The 17,181-nt window shown below is 45.2% G+C and overlaps 3 protein-coding genes across 5 annotated transcripts; 1 reads left to right on the forward strand and 2 right to left on the reverse strand.

Annotated features, from left to right (window-relative positions):
- Positions 1 to 6,929, reverse strand: LOC128763703 (uncharacterized). Its single transcript, XM_053872799.1, has 7 exons — positions 6,719 to 6,929; positions 3,403 to 3,870; positions 2,926 to 3,222; positions 1,409 to 1,476; positions 1,213 to 1,275; positions 548 to 664; positions 1 to 486 (listed from the first exon to the last, which is right to left on the reverse strand). Exons 1-7 carry the CDS (start codon positions 6,786 to 6,788, stop codon positions 406 to 408), a joined length of 1,164 nt encoding a protein of 387 aa, XP_053728774.1. The 5' UTR covers positions 6,789 to 6,929; the 3' UTR covers positions 1 to 405.
- Positions 6,930 to 7,061: 132 nt separating this feature from the next.
- LOC128763704 (transcription elongation factor SPT4) lies at positions 7,062 to 14,529 on the reverse strand. Of its 3 annotated transcripts, XM_053872802.1 has the most exons (8): positions 13,504 to 13,678; positions 12,414 to 13,176; positions 10,555 to 10,681; positions 8,305 to 8,514; positions 8,015 to 8,121; positions 7,878 to 7,933; positions 7,696 to 7,749; positions 7,062 to 7,626 (listed from the first exon to the last, which is right to left on the reverse strand). In XM_053872802.1, exons 4-8 carry the CDS (start codon positions 8,371 to 8,373, stop codon positions 7,559 to 7,561), a joined length of 354 nt encoding a protein of 117 aa, XP_053728777.1. In that variant the 5' UTR covers positions 8,374 to 8,514; positions 10,555 to 10,681; positions 12,414 to 13,176; positions 13,504 to 13,678; the 3' UTR covers positions 7,062 to 7,558. The 3 variants fall into 3 exon arrangements, with proteins under 3 accessions (XP_053728777.1, XP_053728776.1, XP_053728775.1); XM_053872801.1 differs by lacking the exons at positions 8,305 to 8,514; positions 10,555 to 10,681; positions 12,414 to 13,176; positions 13,504 to 13,678 and adding exons at positions 14,046 to 14,152; positions 14,243 to 14,309; positions 14,394 to 14,520; XM_053872800.1 differs by lacking the exons at positions 8,305 to 8,514; positions 10,555 to 10,681; positions 12,414 to 13,176; positions 13,504 to 13,678 and adding exons at positions 14,046 to 14,152; positions 14,243 to 14,529.
- LOC128763702 (uncharacterized) lies at positions 9,295 to 16,572 on the forward strand. The gene is made up of 8 exons (XM_053872798.1): positions 9,295 to 9,481; positions 12,387 to 12,854; positions 13,036 to 13,332; positions 14,803 to 14,870; positions 15,004 to 15,066; positions 15,614 to 15,730; positions 15,792 to 15,847; positions 16,309 to 16,572. The coding sequence occupies exons 1-8, from the start codon at positions 9,412 to 9,414 to the stop codon at positions 16,385 to 16,387; spliced, it is 1,218 nt and encodes a 405-aa protein (XP_053728773.1). The 5' UTR covers positions 9,295 to 9,411; the 3' UTR covers positions 16,388 to 16,572.
- Positions 16,573 to 17,181: the final 609 nt, after the last annotated feature.

Below are 17,181 nucleotides of genomic sequence, written 5' to 3' on the forward strand. Positions count from 1 at the left end.
ATTTAATCTGGAAAGAAACAAGACAGTTTGGCAAAAATATGCTTTATTCGTTTTCTGACAGTGACTACATTAAATCACAAAACAATAACGTTTTATGATAAATGTATGAGGCTTTTCCGAATAACACATGAAAGCAGTGTGACACACCAAAAAAGGGCGCAGGCGAAGGGCTTCCCCTTGTGGCAAAATATGCAAAGTCCTCAGTATTCACTTCACAGTGTGAGTTTTCATGACTCACACTGAACAGAAGACTGAATAAGAGCTGCACATGGATACAAAACAACTTGGAACTCGGCAACACGCTACAATTTACAGCAACAAAAATACAGAGTAAATGTAGATGACACAAGGAAACTTGCTCAGGATACTCTCGATTAATAGCTGTAATATCTCATGTGTCATACCTCACAAGAGACTTGGAAGTAGCGGAGTGTGAAGAGCCTCCAAGCCTGCGACGTCATTGAGCCAGTCGTCATCAACAAAGACCTGGGTGGGGTGTGGAAGGGTTTAGAAAAGAGTGGATTTTAGGAATCTACTGTGTCATTACCTCAGTCATGTCGAGGGGGTCCAGGTCAGGAAGGCAGAATGCGTGTTGAGGTGGGTGTTCGAATATGCCATTGGTAAGGTCACTGTAGGCAGAGGTGTCGGCCATGTTCAGCAGTCGCTGCATCCAAAACAGGGAAATGAGAAATTCTGTCACAGAATCTCGCAGAAAAACAGAAGCGTTTTTTGTTGTTTTACAGGTGAATAAAAATGCAGACCATTTTTTATTTATAGGACACATCCTCTGAGTCAGAAAGTGGTTTTTAATACAATGTTTCCCCCAGCTGACCTCCAACCTTGGATCAGATATTGTGGAAGGCTGCTGTGAGCAGACGGAACAAACCAATGTTTTCACCCAAACAGACAAAGTGGAAGCTCAAACTCTTGAATAAATGTACACTCTTCTGTACACGACTTGGACTGAGTTTCAACTTTGGTCATTGGCATGATGGAGTCAGACCAGTCAGTCTATGTGACTTGTACATGATGTTCAAGCTGACGGTCCGAGGGCTTCTACCACCCAGCTGCCTTTGGAATAACATGACTGGTCGTCTGCAGAGAGAGTGCTGTGGTAGTGGTTGTTGTAGTATGATTGTTCACCCAGTCACCAACAACAATAGGAGGGTCCTGGCTGTCTTTGTTTCTAAAAGAATATATTTCAAGATTTACCTGCAGATTTGCTGGAAAGGGAGGATTCTCGGCGTAACCGGCAGACAATGCTGGGTTCTGCCCCTTTGGTATGATACAAGTCACAGGTTAGAGAGCGACACATGAGCCTCCATCCGAGAGAACCAAAGTCACACTGCAAAAACCAACCACAGGATGGAAAGGCCATTGCCAAGTCACTGAGTCATGTTGAACTGACCTGGTGGAAGTTTGGCTTTGGAAGCTGAAGGTAGCTGCTCGGGCTGTTTGGATGGATGTAGCACTGATCTTTAAAGGAGGTAAAACACAAGTTCAGACGTCACGTGACAGACATTCTGTCCTATTCTGTTCTCGATGAACTATTCTTCAGTTGGTGAACTCCACGTGACTCCAGAGGACCGGGATGGAGAAAACAGCCTGTATCTAGCAGTGAATCACAAAGGCAGCTCAGGTAGGACAAACAAGACATTGAAACAGGAGACTTTTATCTTATATAACTTTGATATTTGCTGCTTGGGATGATGACAAAATACATCAATCTACTTTTAGGTTGAAAGACTATTGGGTACAAAAGTCAATAAAGACGGTTGAAACAGTATTTTTAAGCAGGATTGACAACAGCTGGCTCGATCACTGAAGTATCACTTGCAGACCATGAATGTGTGGATCGCCCTGATTTACAACTATTGAAGCTACATTTCAATAGTAACTGGCCAGAAGAATCCCATGCTAACCCTGATATCATGTCAATATCATCAAGGTGCTGTGGACCAGACTGAGGCTGTGGACTTCTTTCCAAATGTTGCTCCATTGCTCTTTCATTTGGGGTGAGTTGATCCCAACACTGACATTGGAAACTCATTCAATAACAGTGCCACAGTCTCCCAGGCCGATCCTCACCAGCCACTTATTTTCAGGGACGGGACGGAGGGTGATTTGCTGTGTGGTTGGAGCCAAGGGAGGAGCAGAAAGGTGCCTGTTTCAGGCCTGTGGACCTGCTTCTCTCCAGATCTACGGCGTCTATGTGAGTTTCCAGACACACTTCAAACGTTTCCTGTGGCGTTGGAGGTGAGACATGGCCGTGTTCCCTGGTGGTGTCCTGCTAACACTGGCCACCAGGTCTGACTGAGGACAGTCTGTGGCAAAGTCAAAGCCAAATGCTTCCCACCATGTTACTGACATAAGGTGGACTCCAAATCAAACGTGATGTTGTGAGTGAGTGAGCCAGAAACCCTCCACGTGATGACAAAGATTTTAGAGGCACATGAGATGTCGAACAAAACACTGTCCTGTTGCATCATAAGGGCAGAAGCACACCTTGCTTGAGCACTTGAAGGAGGCTGAGTTTAAGAGGGCGCTGCTGGACCTTGATGAGTCATTCCAAGTTCCAGAGCTGCTGGTGGTTAAGGAGGTGAGGACTCCATTGGAAGCAGGTCATTTGAAAGGACTGGACGGTAAGGATGGACTTGACTGGATCCTTCAGAGGATCGAACGGAGGAAAGGCGTTTAAAACTCTAAAACGGCCTGAGAGGCTGAGATTACACCTGGAATACAACTGGACCGAGGGTATGTTTGCTGAATCCAATCCTTCTTCCTGGATGCAGGTGTTGCCACATGCCAACATCTGATTCAGTTTTCCAATGGAAGCGGATGCAAATGTTTGTTAAAGCTTCAGTGGATTGTGAGGGTGTGGTTGCAATAGGAGTCTAGTCATAAGCAAAAGGAAGGCAGACCAACCTCTGCAGCTGTAGTTAGACCACTGAGGGGCGCTGAAGAGCTCAGAATAGGTTGGAGGAAAGAAGCTGCAGGACGAGTGGCACTGGGTTGTCTGCTGCGCGGCGAGAGCGCTGGAGCCTGGAGCTCTGTTGAAGTATTGATATGTTCCTTCACCAGGGAGGACGTCAGCCACAGCCATCGCACCGTCCTCTTCCATGTTGGAGCCCAGCAGTGGAGAGTGCACGGTGTCACCCGGGCTCACTGGGCTTTGATCTGGTGACACGTCTGGACGACTCTCCCCCAGCAGAAGCAACATGTCTGCAAGAAGACCAGAAAATGAAGGTGATGAATGAGGGCAGTTCCGCGTGAGTCATGTGGATTAAGATGCCTTCAGTTCAGATAAAGACGGGCATCAGCCCAGTGAAGGAGCTCCACAGTCAGCGCTTCAACATGAGGGAAGCAAGTGTCAGATGAGATGAGAGGACCAGAGATGATTACCATCAGCTTGTGGGTGGACGGTACCAAGCTCATACTTTCTCCTTGGTCGCCCTCGTAGCTTGGATGGTGCACTCAAACCCGCCTTCCACTTGTTCTTGTTCTTCACCGTGCGCCTCTCCAGGTTCTTCAGCAGCTCGGGCTGGCCACGTTTGAAGTTGGGGTGGAAAAATGGGTAAGGAACGCCCTCTTCCCTCATGACCCAGCTGGCCCTGCTGAAGCCGTAGAGATTGAGCTGCCGGATGAAGCTGGTGAAGTGCTTGGCCCTGAAGGTGTCCAGGTTTTCGGATGGTTTGCTCTGGCGAGCCAGGATCTGCGTCTCAAAGATCTGCCGATCAATGAAGATGACATCGCCGGAGTCTGACCAGCGCACGGCGTTGGACTTGGGATTGTTGACCATACGCCAGAGTTTGGCTGGGAAAGTGAAGGCATTGATGGTGGAAGGTAGGGAAACCTGCCCGTCCTGCATGTCTGCAACACAAAGCACACACAGTGAGAGGCAGTTTCCTGGCTGGTTTGATGCTCAAGAGTATTTAGCAAGCACCTGCTGCAGCGCCACACGGACAGAGACGTACACAGAGAATATACATCTTTATTTCTATTTCCAAATATGTTCAGACAAAGACCAAACGGCTTCAAACACACATCACAACACGTGTTCCAGAAGCCACTTTGGGCCCAGAATGTAGTCCTGCTCTGACCCAGTCCTGGTTTGAGGTGTGTGGCCCAGGATAGTCTGAAGAGAGAAGAGCTCAGGTCACTCATTGGTGCATGTCGTAGTCCAGTTGTAAAAACAGGAGTCGTCTCCAAACGCATGGACATCGATACTAAAACTATTAAAACTCCCACTGACCTGGTGCTGTGGTCGACTGGTCATGGACATCACGTGGTCCGAGGAAGGAAGGGTGTGGTGATGAGGTGCAAGACAGCAGGACCATGTGATGGTGGTGCTGGGTTCCTCCGAGGTGACACAGGTTTCTGGATTTGAAGTGATGGAGTTATAGACAGTTTTCCTCTGTCTTTTCCTGGCTTGGGTGCCATGCTTTTGTTCCATCCATCCATCCGACTTTCCTGCTCCCTTCAGTTACCTTTGCTAAATGAATCTTCACTCTGGACTCACTAGCTGTCGCTAGAATGAGCTTCTAGTTTCTGTTTAACCTCCTCAGACCATAAGCTTTTGCTTTTTGCAATTTGAGATAGGCATTATAGAAATAAATAGGATTACTCAGAAGTTGAGCTGCACCGATCCCTTTTATTTTTGGCCGATACCAATTCCTGATTTTATTTTTCCTCCTTAGTTAAGTCGCACACAAAAGTCATTTGTTTTGTAGATTAATTACATGAACCTACTAAATAGCAATACCAGCGAACAGCACTGTAGAAAAAAAAAATTAAAGCAAATAAACAATAAAAAAACCACAGCTTTTCAAATAAAATATGTTTTATTCCCTGTTCGATGAACGATGATCAGAAACAAAGGTTCCATGTTGTCTGGAGAGCAAACTGTGAAATTAAATTAAATTAAATTAAATATTTTTGTTGTAATAAATCAATCGTATTGAACTTGTCCCACCACTAATAATAGCATTTTGCATCATGTATGAATATTCATATCAGCTTATAGAAATGAATAAGTGAATAATTCAGAATTGCCTGATAGTTGCCATTCCATCGGCCGATCCTGATGATGTCATAAATGCCCGTATCGGCGCCGATAAATCGTCCAGCCGATCGATCGGTGCAGCCCAATTTAGATGGAGTAATAACTGAACTTTGTCTTGTGAGGACAGTTGTGTTTGCAAAGACGAATGATCTTGTTCGTGGACAATAACTATTCTCAATGCTGTGATCAATAATCTAATATAACTTTATATCTGCCAGATTCCCATGTCATATGAAGCTGGAGACTTTATTGTGCACAGTGCGTGTGCACTCGATTCATTCTCAAAATGAGTCTCGTGCCTTTGCTTGTATATGCCTTCCTTCCTTCTGTGGAGCAAACGTTTGCATCACCACAAGGTGGCGCTGGCAGTGACCCTAAATGTGATGCACATTTTACAAAACAAAGTACCACGGCAGCGACAGACAAACATGTAACCTGCAGGAGGTTAAGACACTTTATTTATCCCACAGCACGTGCACCTGAGAAGACACAGCATCCCGGATCAAAAACCATACAGATATGAGAGCGGTGCAACGTGAAGTCAGAGGAGCCGGGAGCGAATCCCAAACCTGGGTAGCCTCAAGGTGATCTCAAGTAAGAGACAGTCTGGCTTTGTGGCTGCAACACTGGACAATAACAAACTCAGATGGAGGCTGTGGTGAGCAGAGCTGCCTCAGTCACCTTGAAGAAGTCATCTGATAAATCACTCTGTCACCGGAGGTACTTCACTGAGTACTTACTTCTAAGAGTGACTCTGAAGAAGTTACTTTCTTAGTTACATTCAACACCCTTCCTGACCCCAACACCAGAATGACAAACATTTTTAGGCCAAAGTGTTTTGGTTTGTATAGAAATGTGCCCACGACATGATTCTACAAATATCAGCGAGAGTTTTTGAAGCAAGTCAAATGCAAAGATGATGCTGTTAATATGGATCACAACCACTGGTCCACAGTGTTGTGTTGACAGTGACGATGAAACTCCGATTTAACTGGGGGTCCACATCCCTTCCAGGGGCCTGTGGTGAGCACTGTTGCCACTGTTACACTGGCAAAGTAATCTGAGTACAGGTTACTCTACTCAAAAGTAACTGACTGTACTTTATTCTACGAGTAAATTAAGATCAATGGGAGAAGGACAAAAATAGTAACAGACAGTGAATGACCTTCATCTGGTCACTGGTTTAGAGATGACTTTTATTCAAAGGCGTCAGTGGAGATGACGCGTTGTCAAAGCAAACGCCAGCAGGAACCAAGAAAAACAAAACACATGATGGTAAATAGTGAGAAAAAGTTGAGAAGACATATCAATCTTTGAGATACATTTCTTATTTGATTATTTGCTTGACATATATTTCAGGCGATATATAAACAATAAAGAGATTAAAAGCAGAAATATGATAGAATAAATGAGATTAGCTTGACCTATGACCTTGTTTTAATCTTTTTAGGGGGGAATTATACAGGTGACAGGCTGCACTTCGCCCAGGTCTGGTCTCGGAGCAAAGAAATGTACTGTGGTTTGGTTGACATCCGCAGTGTCACCAGCCAAGGCTCCACTCACTGCTTATAGTAGACACCAGTGGACCGTTGTATGAGCCGGAGCTCTGGCGTGTGGTGCAGTTATCAGCTGTAAGACAAAAAAGTGGCTCCTTACCGCAGCTCTTGTTAGGCCGTGCCTCTCTAATCGCAGTGAAACAAGCTACTTGGCTCAGTATCAGTACCATATGCACACAACTCTGTTTTCACAAGCATCTGGTCCAAGACGTTGGTCGCATGAATTTAAGGGCAGAGAGGTTCACTTCATTGATGGGTGGTCTCATACCAGGTCATCAGGCCAAAACACAGCATCCTTTACAATTCAGTTCGTCAACCTTCCGACATCACAATGTCAAACCTGCCTGCCACAACAGCTCAGGGGGCCTTTATTCTATTGCACTGCTATTGCTGGCTGTTCTAGAACTCTGTCTGCCTTTGGAACTCACACAGCTCCTGTTTTCATGATTCTTATGGGGCCCTCGTCTCAGGTCCCCTTCTCTTTCGGGAATCAAATCTCACACACCATTAGAATGGCGTCATCGTAGAATAGAATATCAAAAGTGTCATTTCAGAGAATGCAACATGGCTGCCTCGCTCAAAGCACTCAGTCAAACTATGAACTACAAGCTGTGCCCTGAGCCACTGCCAGAACAAGAAAATATATTTAATCTATATTTGTTTTAATTTTTATTTCGGACCACAGAGGACTTTTCAAAATCACTCTTGATGGAGATAGCTTCTTTGTTACTCCGCATTGATTCTGCATAAACAGGGTTTGTGCTTTATTCCAAAACTGAGTAAATGTTTTGCCTCCCACTACTGACCAACAGTGGCAAACAAAAAACATAACGCTAAAATCAAAGGGAGAGCTATTTCAATCAAACACTTTATTTACAAAAAAGATCGGAAGATTTATTTCACTGAAGAGCAAAAGATAAATGGGTCTGGTAAAATGAGGTCAGGTCTTAACGGCTGTATCTCTGGACTTGTAGATGACTCCTCTGCTTTTCAGTTCCCTCACCACACCTGAAGCAGAGGAGATGAGGTTGAAGTCACAAAACATCCGGTTCTGTTGCTTCCAACTGTCTGGGTTACCTGGAGGGAGTCTGCCTGTGACCGACACCGCGTACACACCAGGCTTGAAGTTCCCTGAGAAGTGCAATAGAATGTCATGCAGTTAGTTATTTGATTCATCTGAGATTGACTAAAGTTCCCATAGAATCACCCCCCGCTCGTCTCAAACACACATTAAGAGCCAAGTGCAAACATGGTCTCACCTATTCTTTGCCACTTAGCCACCCAGCTGTCCTCCGGACTCATCTGTGCGATCACTCTGAAGACATACACACACACCACGTGATTCATCTCACGCGTTGAAATCACGGAAAAATAGCGGGGTGAAACTGGACCGTACCCGTCGAACGAAGAGCTCGTGCATTCATACACCATCTCTCTGTTCCCCTTCATCTGGAGGAAAGACTCGCAGTTGTCACAGCCATCGTATTCAAACTGGTCGATGGTCTGCAGGACAAAAAGACGAGATCGATCGAGATGCGTTTACTTTAATAAAGGTGATTTTAATCGTGAAGCAACAGCGTTGGAGACCAAAGAGCCTCCCAAGTGAACAGTACAAGCGCCACTCATACACAACACCGCCATGCTGAAAGCAGTTAGTCAGTTTATTCGTGTCCATCTTCAAACTACCTTCACTAAAGAACAAAGAAGACATGCTCGGAGGTGCCGCAGGTCTTTAGGAACGGTTTCCAGTGCCATATCCTAAAAAATCGTGAGGAAATATGGAAGCAAGAACAGATTTTGAAGATGAATCAAGACAGAAGCGTCAACTGTCATCCATTACCGGAAGCACTGTTCAGCGGGGGTCTTGAAGAAAAGGAGTGGCCCGGGTGCGCCTGACTGGAAAAAGTCGTTCCATAAGAAAACAAAAATATATTACAAAATACGTAAAAACCTGCATAATCTTTGGCTTCAGACCAGGTCAATTTCTGTCCTTACAGAAGTACAGAATTACTATGAAACTGCCTGTCCCACCATGCAGGGCCAAATGTGACACATTTAAATAAAGTCTTCATAAATGATTTAATAATTATTGAATATTTCAATAATTAACATTTATTTAAAACAAAACCCCTATATGTATATCATGCTTCTATTTTATTTCATGACATACAGTATCCAACAATGAAATAATTTAATTAAACAGACCTTAAATAATTATGTATGATTAATTAAACACATTTATTTCATACATCTAATTTATTTCATGAATAAATTATTTGGTCATGGGACCAAAACTGACAAAACGAAATAAATACATCAATAAATAAATCTGTCATTAACTGCGTTACATTTTTATTTCATGAACCGGGTTGCAGCGCTTCATCCATTAAAGCAGCCAGAGGTAAGTAACATTCCTTTTACATTTTCTGTGATGACAGCTTTCATATTGAAGAGGCACAAGTCACCTGGTCTGTGTCTCTCGCGCTCAGCTATTTGAGACGAGGGCCCCATAAGAATCATGAAAACAGGAGCTGTGTGAGTTCCAAAGGCAGACAGAGTTCTAGAACAGCCAGCAATAGCAGTGCAATAGAATAAAGGCCCCCTGAGCTGTTGTGGCAGGCAGGTTTGACATTGTGATGTCGGAAGGTTGACGAACTGAATTGTAAAGGATGCTGTGTTTTGGCCTGATGACCTGGTATGAGACCACCCATCAATGAAGTGAACCTCTCTGCCCTTAAATTCGTGCGACCAACGTCTTGGACCAGATGCTTGTGAAAACAGAGTTGTGTGCATATGGTACTGATACTGAGCCAAGTAGCTTGTTTCACTGCGTTTAGAGAGGCACGGCCTAACAAGAGCTGCGGTAAGGAGCCACTTTTTTGTCTTACAGCTGATAACTGCACCACACGCCAGAGCTCCGGCTCATACAACGGTCCACTGGTGTCTACTATGAGCAGTGAGTGGAGCCTTGGCTGGTGACACTGCGGATGTCAACCAAACCACAGTACATTTCTTTGCTCTGAGACCAGACCTGGGCGAAGTGCAGCCTGTCACCTGTATAATTCCCCCCTAAAAAGATTAAAACAAGGTCATAGGTCAAGCTAATCTCATTTATTCTATCATATTTCTGCTAATAATCTCTTTATTGTTTATATATCGCCTGAAATATATGTCAAGCAAATAATCAAATAAGAAATGTATCTCAGAGATTGATATGTCTTCTCAAATTTTTCTCACTATTTACCATCATGTGTTTTGTTTTTCTTGGTTCCTGCTGGCGTTTGCTTTGACAACGCGTCATCTCCACTGACGCCTTTGAATAAAAGTCATCAGAACTCTCTAAACCAGTGACCAGATGAAGGTCATCCACTGTCTGTTACTATTTTTGTCCTTCTCCCATTGATCTTAATTTACTCGTAGAATAAAGTACAGTCAGTTACTTTTGAGTAGAGTAACCTGTACTCAGATTACTTTGCCAGTGTAACAGTGGCAACAGTGCTCACCACAGGCCCCTGGAAGGGATGTGGACCCCCAGTTAAATCGGAGTTTCATCGTCACTGTCAACACAACACTGTGGACCAGTGGTTGTGATCCATATTAACAGCATCATCTTTGCATTTGACTTGCTTCAAAAACTCTTGCTGATATTTGTAGAATCATGTCGTGGGCACATTTCTATACAAAACCAAAACACTTTTTTGACCTAAAAATGGTTGTCTTTCTGGTGTTGGGGTCAAGAAGGGTGTTGAATGTAACTAAGAAAGTAACTTCTTCAGAGTCACTCTTAGAAGTAAGTACTCAGTGAAGTACCTCCGGTGACAGAGTGATTTATCAGATGACTTCTTCAAGGTGACTGAGGCAGCTCTGCTCACCACAGCCTCCATCTGAGTTTGTTATTGTCCAGTGTTGCAGCCACAAAGCCAGACTGTCTCTTACTTGAGATCACCTTGAGGCTACCCAGGTTTGGGATTCGCTCCCGGCTCCTCTGACTTCACGTTGCACCGCTCTCATATCTGTATGGTTTTTGATCCGGGATGCTGTGTCTTCTTCTCAGGTGCACGTGCTGTGGGACAAATAAAGTGTCTTAACCTCCTGCAGGTTACATGTTTGTCTGTCGCTGCCGTGGTACTTTGTTTTGTAAAATGTGCATCACATTTAGGGTCACTGCCAGCGCCACCTTGTGGTGATGCAAAGGTTTGATCCACAGAAGGAAGGAAGGCATATACAAGCAAAGGCACGAGACTCATTTTGAGAATGAATCTAGTGCACACGCACTGTGCACAATAAAGTCTCCAGCTTCATATGACATGGGAATCTGGCAGATATAAAGTTATATTAGATTATTGATCACAGCATTGAGAATAGTTATTGTCCACGAACAAGATCATTCGTCTTTGCAAACACAACTGTCCTCACAAGACAAAGTTCAGTTATTACTCCATCTAAATAGGGCTGCACGATCGATCGGCTGGACGATTTATCGGCGCCGATACGGGCATTTGTGACATCATCAGGATCGGCCGATGGAATGGCAACTATCAGGCAATTCTGAATTATTCACTTATTCATTTCTATAAGCTGATATGAATATTCATACATGATGCAAAATGCTATTATTAGTGGTGGGACAAGTTCAATACGATTAATTTATTACAACAAAAATATTTAATTTAATTTAATTTAATTTAATTTCACAGTTTGCTCTCCAGACAACATGGAACCTTTGTTTCTGATCATCGTTCATCGAACAGGGAATAAAACATATTTTATTTGAATAACTGTGTTTTTTTTATTGTTTATTTGCTTTAATTTTTTTTTCTACAGTGCTGTTCACTGGTATTGCTATTTAGTAGGTTCATGTAATTAATCTACAAAACAAATGACTTTTGTGTGCGACTTAACTAAGGAGGAAAAATAAAATCAGGAATTGGTATCGGCCAAAAATAAAAGGGATCAGTGCAGCTCAACTTCTGAGTAATCCTATTTATTTCTATAATTCCAATCTCAAATTGCAAAAAGCAAAAGCTTATGGTCTGAGGAGGTTAAACAGAAACGAGAAGCTCATTCTAGCGACAGCTAGTGAGTCCAGAGTGAAGATTCATTTAGCAAAGGTAACTGAAGGGAGCAGGAAAGTCGGATGGATGGATGGATGGATGGATGGATGGATGGATGGATGGATGGATGGATGGAACAAAAGCATGGCACCCAAGCCAGAAAAAGACAGAGGAAAACTGTCTATAACTCCATCACTTCAAATCCAGAAACCTGTGTCACCTCGGAGGAGCCCAGCACCACCATCACATGGTCCTGCTGTCTTGCACCTCATCACCACACCCTTCCTTCCTCGGACCACGTAATGTCCATGACCAGTCGACCACAGCACCAGGTCAGTGGGAGTTTTAATAGTTTTAGTATCGATGTCCATGCGTTTGGAGACGACTCCTGTTTTTACAACTGGACTACGACATGCACCAATGAGTGACCTGAGCTCTTCTCTCTTCAGACTATCCTGGGCCACACACCTCAAACCAGGACTGGGTCAGAGCAGGACTACATTCTGGGCCCAAAGTGGCTTAAGGAACACGTGTTGTGCTGTGTGTTTGAAGCCGTTTGGTCTTTGTCTGAACATATTTGGAAATAGAAATAAAGACGTATATTCTCTGTGTACGTCTCTGTCCGTGTGGCGCTGCAGCAGGTGCTTGCTAAATACTCTTGAGCATCAAACCAGCCAGGAAACTGCCTCTCACTGTGTTTGCTTTGTGTTGCAGACATGCAGGACGGGCAGGTTTCCCTACCTTCCACCATCAATGCCTTCACTTTCCCAGCCAAACTCTGGCGTATGGCCAACAATCCCAAGTCCAACGCCGTGCGCTGGTCAGACTCCGGCGATGTCATCTTCATTGATCGGCAGATCTTTGAGACGCAGATCCTGGCTCGCCAGAGCAAACCATCTGAAAACCTGGACACCTTCAGAGCCAAGCACTTCACCAGCTTCATCCGGCAGCTCAACCTCTATGGCTTCAGCAGGGCCAGCTGGGTCATGAGGGAAGAGGGCGTTCCTTACCCATTTTTCCACCCCAACTTCAAACGTGGCCAGCCCGAGCTGCTGAAGAACCTGGAGAGGCGCACAGTGAAGAACAAGAACAAGTGGAAGGCGGGTTTGAGCGCACCATCCAAGCTACGAGGGCGACCAAGGAGAAAGTATGAGCTTGGTACCGGCCACCCACAAGCTGATGGTAATCATCTCTGGTCCTCTCATCTCATCTGACACTTGCTTCCCTCATGTTGAAGCGCTGACTGTGGAGCTCCTTCACTGGGCTGATGCCAGTCTTTATCTGAACTGAAGGCATCTTTAATCCACATGACTCACACGGAACTGCCCTCATTCATCACCTTCATTTTCTGGTCTTCTTGCAGACATGTTGCTTCTGCTGGGGGAGAGTCGTCCAGACGTGTCACCAGATCAAAGCCCAGTGAGCCCGGGTGACACCGTGCACTCTCCACTGCTGGGCTCCAACATGGAAGAGGACGGTGCGATGGCTGTGGCTGACGTCCTCCCTGGTGAAGGAACATGTCAATACTTCAACAGAGCTCCAGGCTCCAGCGCTCTCGCCGCGCAGCAGACAACCCAGTGCCACTCGTCCTGCAGCTTCTTTCCTCCAACCTATTCTGAGCTCTTCAGCGCCCCTCAGTGGTCTAACTACAGCTGCGGAGGTTGGTCTGCCTTCCTTTTGCTTATGACTAGACTCCTATTGCAACCACACCCTCACAATCCACTGAAGCTTTAACAAACATTTGCATCCGCTTCCATTGGAAAACTGAATCAGATGTTAGCATGTGGCAACACCTGCATCCAGGAAGAAAGATTGGATTCAGCAAACATACCCTCGGTCCAGTTGTATTCCAGGTGTAATCTCAGCCTCTCAGGCCGTTTTAGAGTTTTAAACGCCTTTCCTCCATTCGATCCTCTGAAGTATCCAGTCAAGTCCATCCTCACTGTCCAGTCCTTTCAAATGACCTGCTTCCAATGGAGTCCTCACCTCCTTAACCACCAGCAGCTCTGGAACTTGGAATGACTCATCAAGGTCCAGCAGCGCCCTCTTAAACTCAGCCTCCTTCAAGTGCTCAAGCAAGGTGTGCTTCTGCCCTTATGATGCAACAGGACAGTGTTTTGTTCGACATCTCACGTGCCTCTAAAATCTTTGTCATCACGTGGAGAGTTTCTGGCTCACTCACTCACAACATCACGTTTGATTTGGAGTCCACCTTATGTCAGTAACATGGTGGGAAGCATTTGGCTTTGACTTTGCCACAGACTGTCCTCAGTCAGACCTGGTGGCCAGTGTTAGCAGGACACCACCAGGGAACACGGCCATGTCTCACCTCCAACGCCACAGGAAACGTTTGAAGTGTGTCTGGAAACTCACATAGACGCTGTAGATCTGGAGAAAAGCAGGTCCACAGGCCTGAAACAGGCACCTTTCTGCTCCTCCCTTGGCTCCAACCACACAGCAAATCACCCTCCGTCCCGTCCCTGAAAATAAGTGGCTGGTGAGGATTGGCCTGGGAGACTGTGGCACTGTTATTGAATGAGTTTCCAATGTCAGTGTTGGGATCAACTCACCCCAAATGAAAGAGCAATGGAGCAACATTTGGAAAGAAGTCCACAGCCTCAGTCTGGTCCACAGCACCTTGATGATATTGACATGATATCCGGGTTAGCATGGGATTCTTCTGGCCAGTTACTATTGAAATGTAGCTTCAATATCACTTGCAGAAATCAAATCACTTGTAAATCAGGGCGGTCCACACATTCATGGTCTGCAAGTGATACTTCAGTGATCGAGCCAGCTGTTGTCAATCCTGCTTAAAAATACTGTTTCCACCCTCTTTATTGACTTTTGTACCCAATAGTCTTTCAACCTAAAAGTAGATTGATGTATTTTGTCATCATCCCAAGCAGCAAATATCAAAGTTATATAAGATAAAAGTCTCCTGTTTCAATGTCTTGTTTGTCCTACCTGAGTTGCCTTTGTGATTCACTGCTAGATACAGGCTGTTTTCTCCATCCCGGTCCTCTGGAGTCACGTGGAGTTCACCAACTGAAGAATAGTTCATCGAGAACAGAATAGGACAGAATGTCTGTCACGTGACGTCTGAACTTGTGTTTTACCTCCTTTAAAGATCAGTGCTACATCCATCCAAACAGCCCGAGCAGCTACCTTCAGCTTCCAAAGCCAAACTTCCACCAGGTCAGTTCAACATGACTCAGTGACTTGGCAATGGCCTTTCCATCCTGTGGTTGGTTTTTGCAGTGTGACTTTGGTTCTCTCGGATGGAGGCTCATGTGTCGCTCTCTAACCTGTGACTTGTATCATACCAAAGGGGCAGAACCCAGCATTGTCTGCCGGTTACGCCGAGAATCCTCCCTTTCCAGCAAATCTGCAGGTAAATCTTGAAATATATTCTTTTAGAAACAAAGACAGCCTCCTATTGTTGTTGGTGACTGAGTGAACAATCATACTACAACAACCACTACCACAGCACTCTCTCTGCAGACGACCAGTCATGTTATTCCAAAGGCAGCTGGGTGGTAGAAGCCCTCGGACCGTCAGCTTGAACATCATGTACAAGTCACATAGACTGACTGGTCTGACTCCATCATGCCAATGACCAAAGTTGAAACTCAGTCCAAGTCGTGTACAGAAGAGTGTACATTTATTCAAGAGTTTGAGCTTCCACTTTGTCTGTTTGGGTGAAAACATTGGTTTGTTCCGTCTGCTCAAAGCAGCCTTCCACAATATCTGATCCAAGGTTGGAGGTCAGCTGGGCAAAATACTGTATATTCATCAGCATTAAAAAACACTTTCTGACTCAGAGGACGGATAAAAAAAAATGGTCTGCATTTTTATTCACCTGTAAAACAACAAAAAATGCTTCTGTTTTTCTGCGAGATTCTGTGCCAGAATTTCTCATTTCCCTGTTTTGGATGCAGCGACTGCTGAACATGGCCGACACCTCTGCCTACAGTGACCTTACCAATGGCATATTCGAACACCCACCTCAACACGCATTCTGCCTTCCTGACCTGGACCCCCTCGACATGACTGAGGTAATGACACAGTAGATTCCTTAAATCCACTCTTTTCTAAACCCTTCTACACCCCACCCAGGTCTTGGTTGATGACGACTGGCTCAATGACGTCGCAGGCTTGGAGCCACTTGTGAGGTATGACATATGCAGTGTTGGATTGTACTGGAATACATGTACCGCGTTATGAGTTACTGTAATTATGAGTTACTGTACTCAGTTGCAGTGAGTTTTCATCGCTGGTGTTTATAGAATAGTGTGCAGCGGGTACTCGGGGTGTGGTGTCTCACCCGGTGGGATGATGGATAGGGTCCTGGTGGTAGCTATTGGTAGAGGCTGTATGGTGCACACGGCCACTGCGCTCCAACTTTGACGGGTCGGTGAAGCTTCCGTCGAAGCTGCGTATGTAGACCACAAACAGCTGATGTTTGCGATAGGCAAGGTGACCCAGCCTTTGTTCCTCATGACTCTCATTGGTCGCCCCTTTATCCCTCTTGTGATGGCACTTTTATCGCGTTTGAGATGGGTGCATCAAGTTCTGTGTAAGATATGTGTGGACATAGAGAACGAGTGTCGCTGAACAGCTCATGTTGTGACAGGGGAAGAATGAGTGATGCCAGCCCAGGTTCCACGTCCATGGCGCCCCGCATCCAGGACCTCATCGCCATCATCTCATAGTGTGGAGCCGGCGGTGGATGACGTTTCTCCAGAGCGTGACTCCTGTGTTTCAGATGAGGGGAGGAAGGTTGATTAAACGGTGGGTGGGGGGTTGGTGATGATGGGTAAGAGGCCCGGTGGCACCTATAACTAGAGGCTCTCTGTACATGAACATGCAAACTGTCAATAAACCACACAAAACTTGACCTTCTTTTTCCTGTCTCAACAGTTACATTGCTGAAATGAACATATTTACTCTGTGGTACTTGAGCGTGTCACGTGACAGCACTTAAAACAGCGTGTGGCGTTCCCCGCCGAGGTCGCAGCTGAAACAGCGCGCACCGACTCAGGCCCCAGACGCAGGTAGAACCGTGTTTCTGCCTTGGAAATTCAGTGTGACAGCCCAATGCAGGCTGCTCACCAGTGAGAAAGACTCCACATCCAAGCTGAAGAAGCACCTGGAAGTAAATGATTTTTTGTAAATAACTTAAGCCACTTGACTGCAGCTGCCTTGTTTTGGCTGTGATGATCTAGCTGCCTGCCTTAATGTGTCACTTCAGCAGTTTGGAAGCAATATTGCTGTGTTTTTGCAATATTCTCTGAACCAGAGTCAGTGGGTGATGACAAAATAACTTACCTATGAGCTACAAATAACCATATCCAGATGTGCTTCAGATGCCCTCTAATCTAGAACCTGTACCATTCTCACCAAATATAGCTACTGTCCGATCAGATTGACAAGTTTACTTTTTAATGTGGCCGTAAATATATATTGGCCCGGAACCAACTTGCGGGACTCGACCTGCAGGGGAAGG

The sequence above is a fragment of the Synchiropus splendidus genome, chromosome 8 (assembly GCF_027744825.2).
Source record: "Synchiropus splendidus isolate RoL2022-P1 chromosome 8, RoL_Sspl_1.0, whole genome shotgun sequence".
In the NCBI taxonomy this organism is placed as follows: Eukaryota; Metazoa; Chordata; class Actinopteri; order Syngnathiformes; family Callionymidae; genus Synchiropus; species Synchiropus splendidus.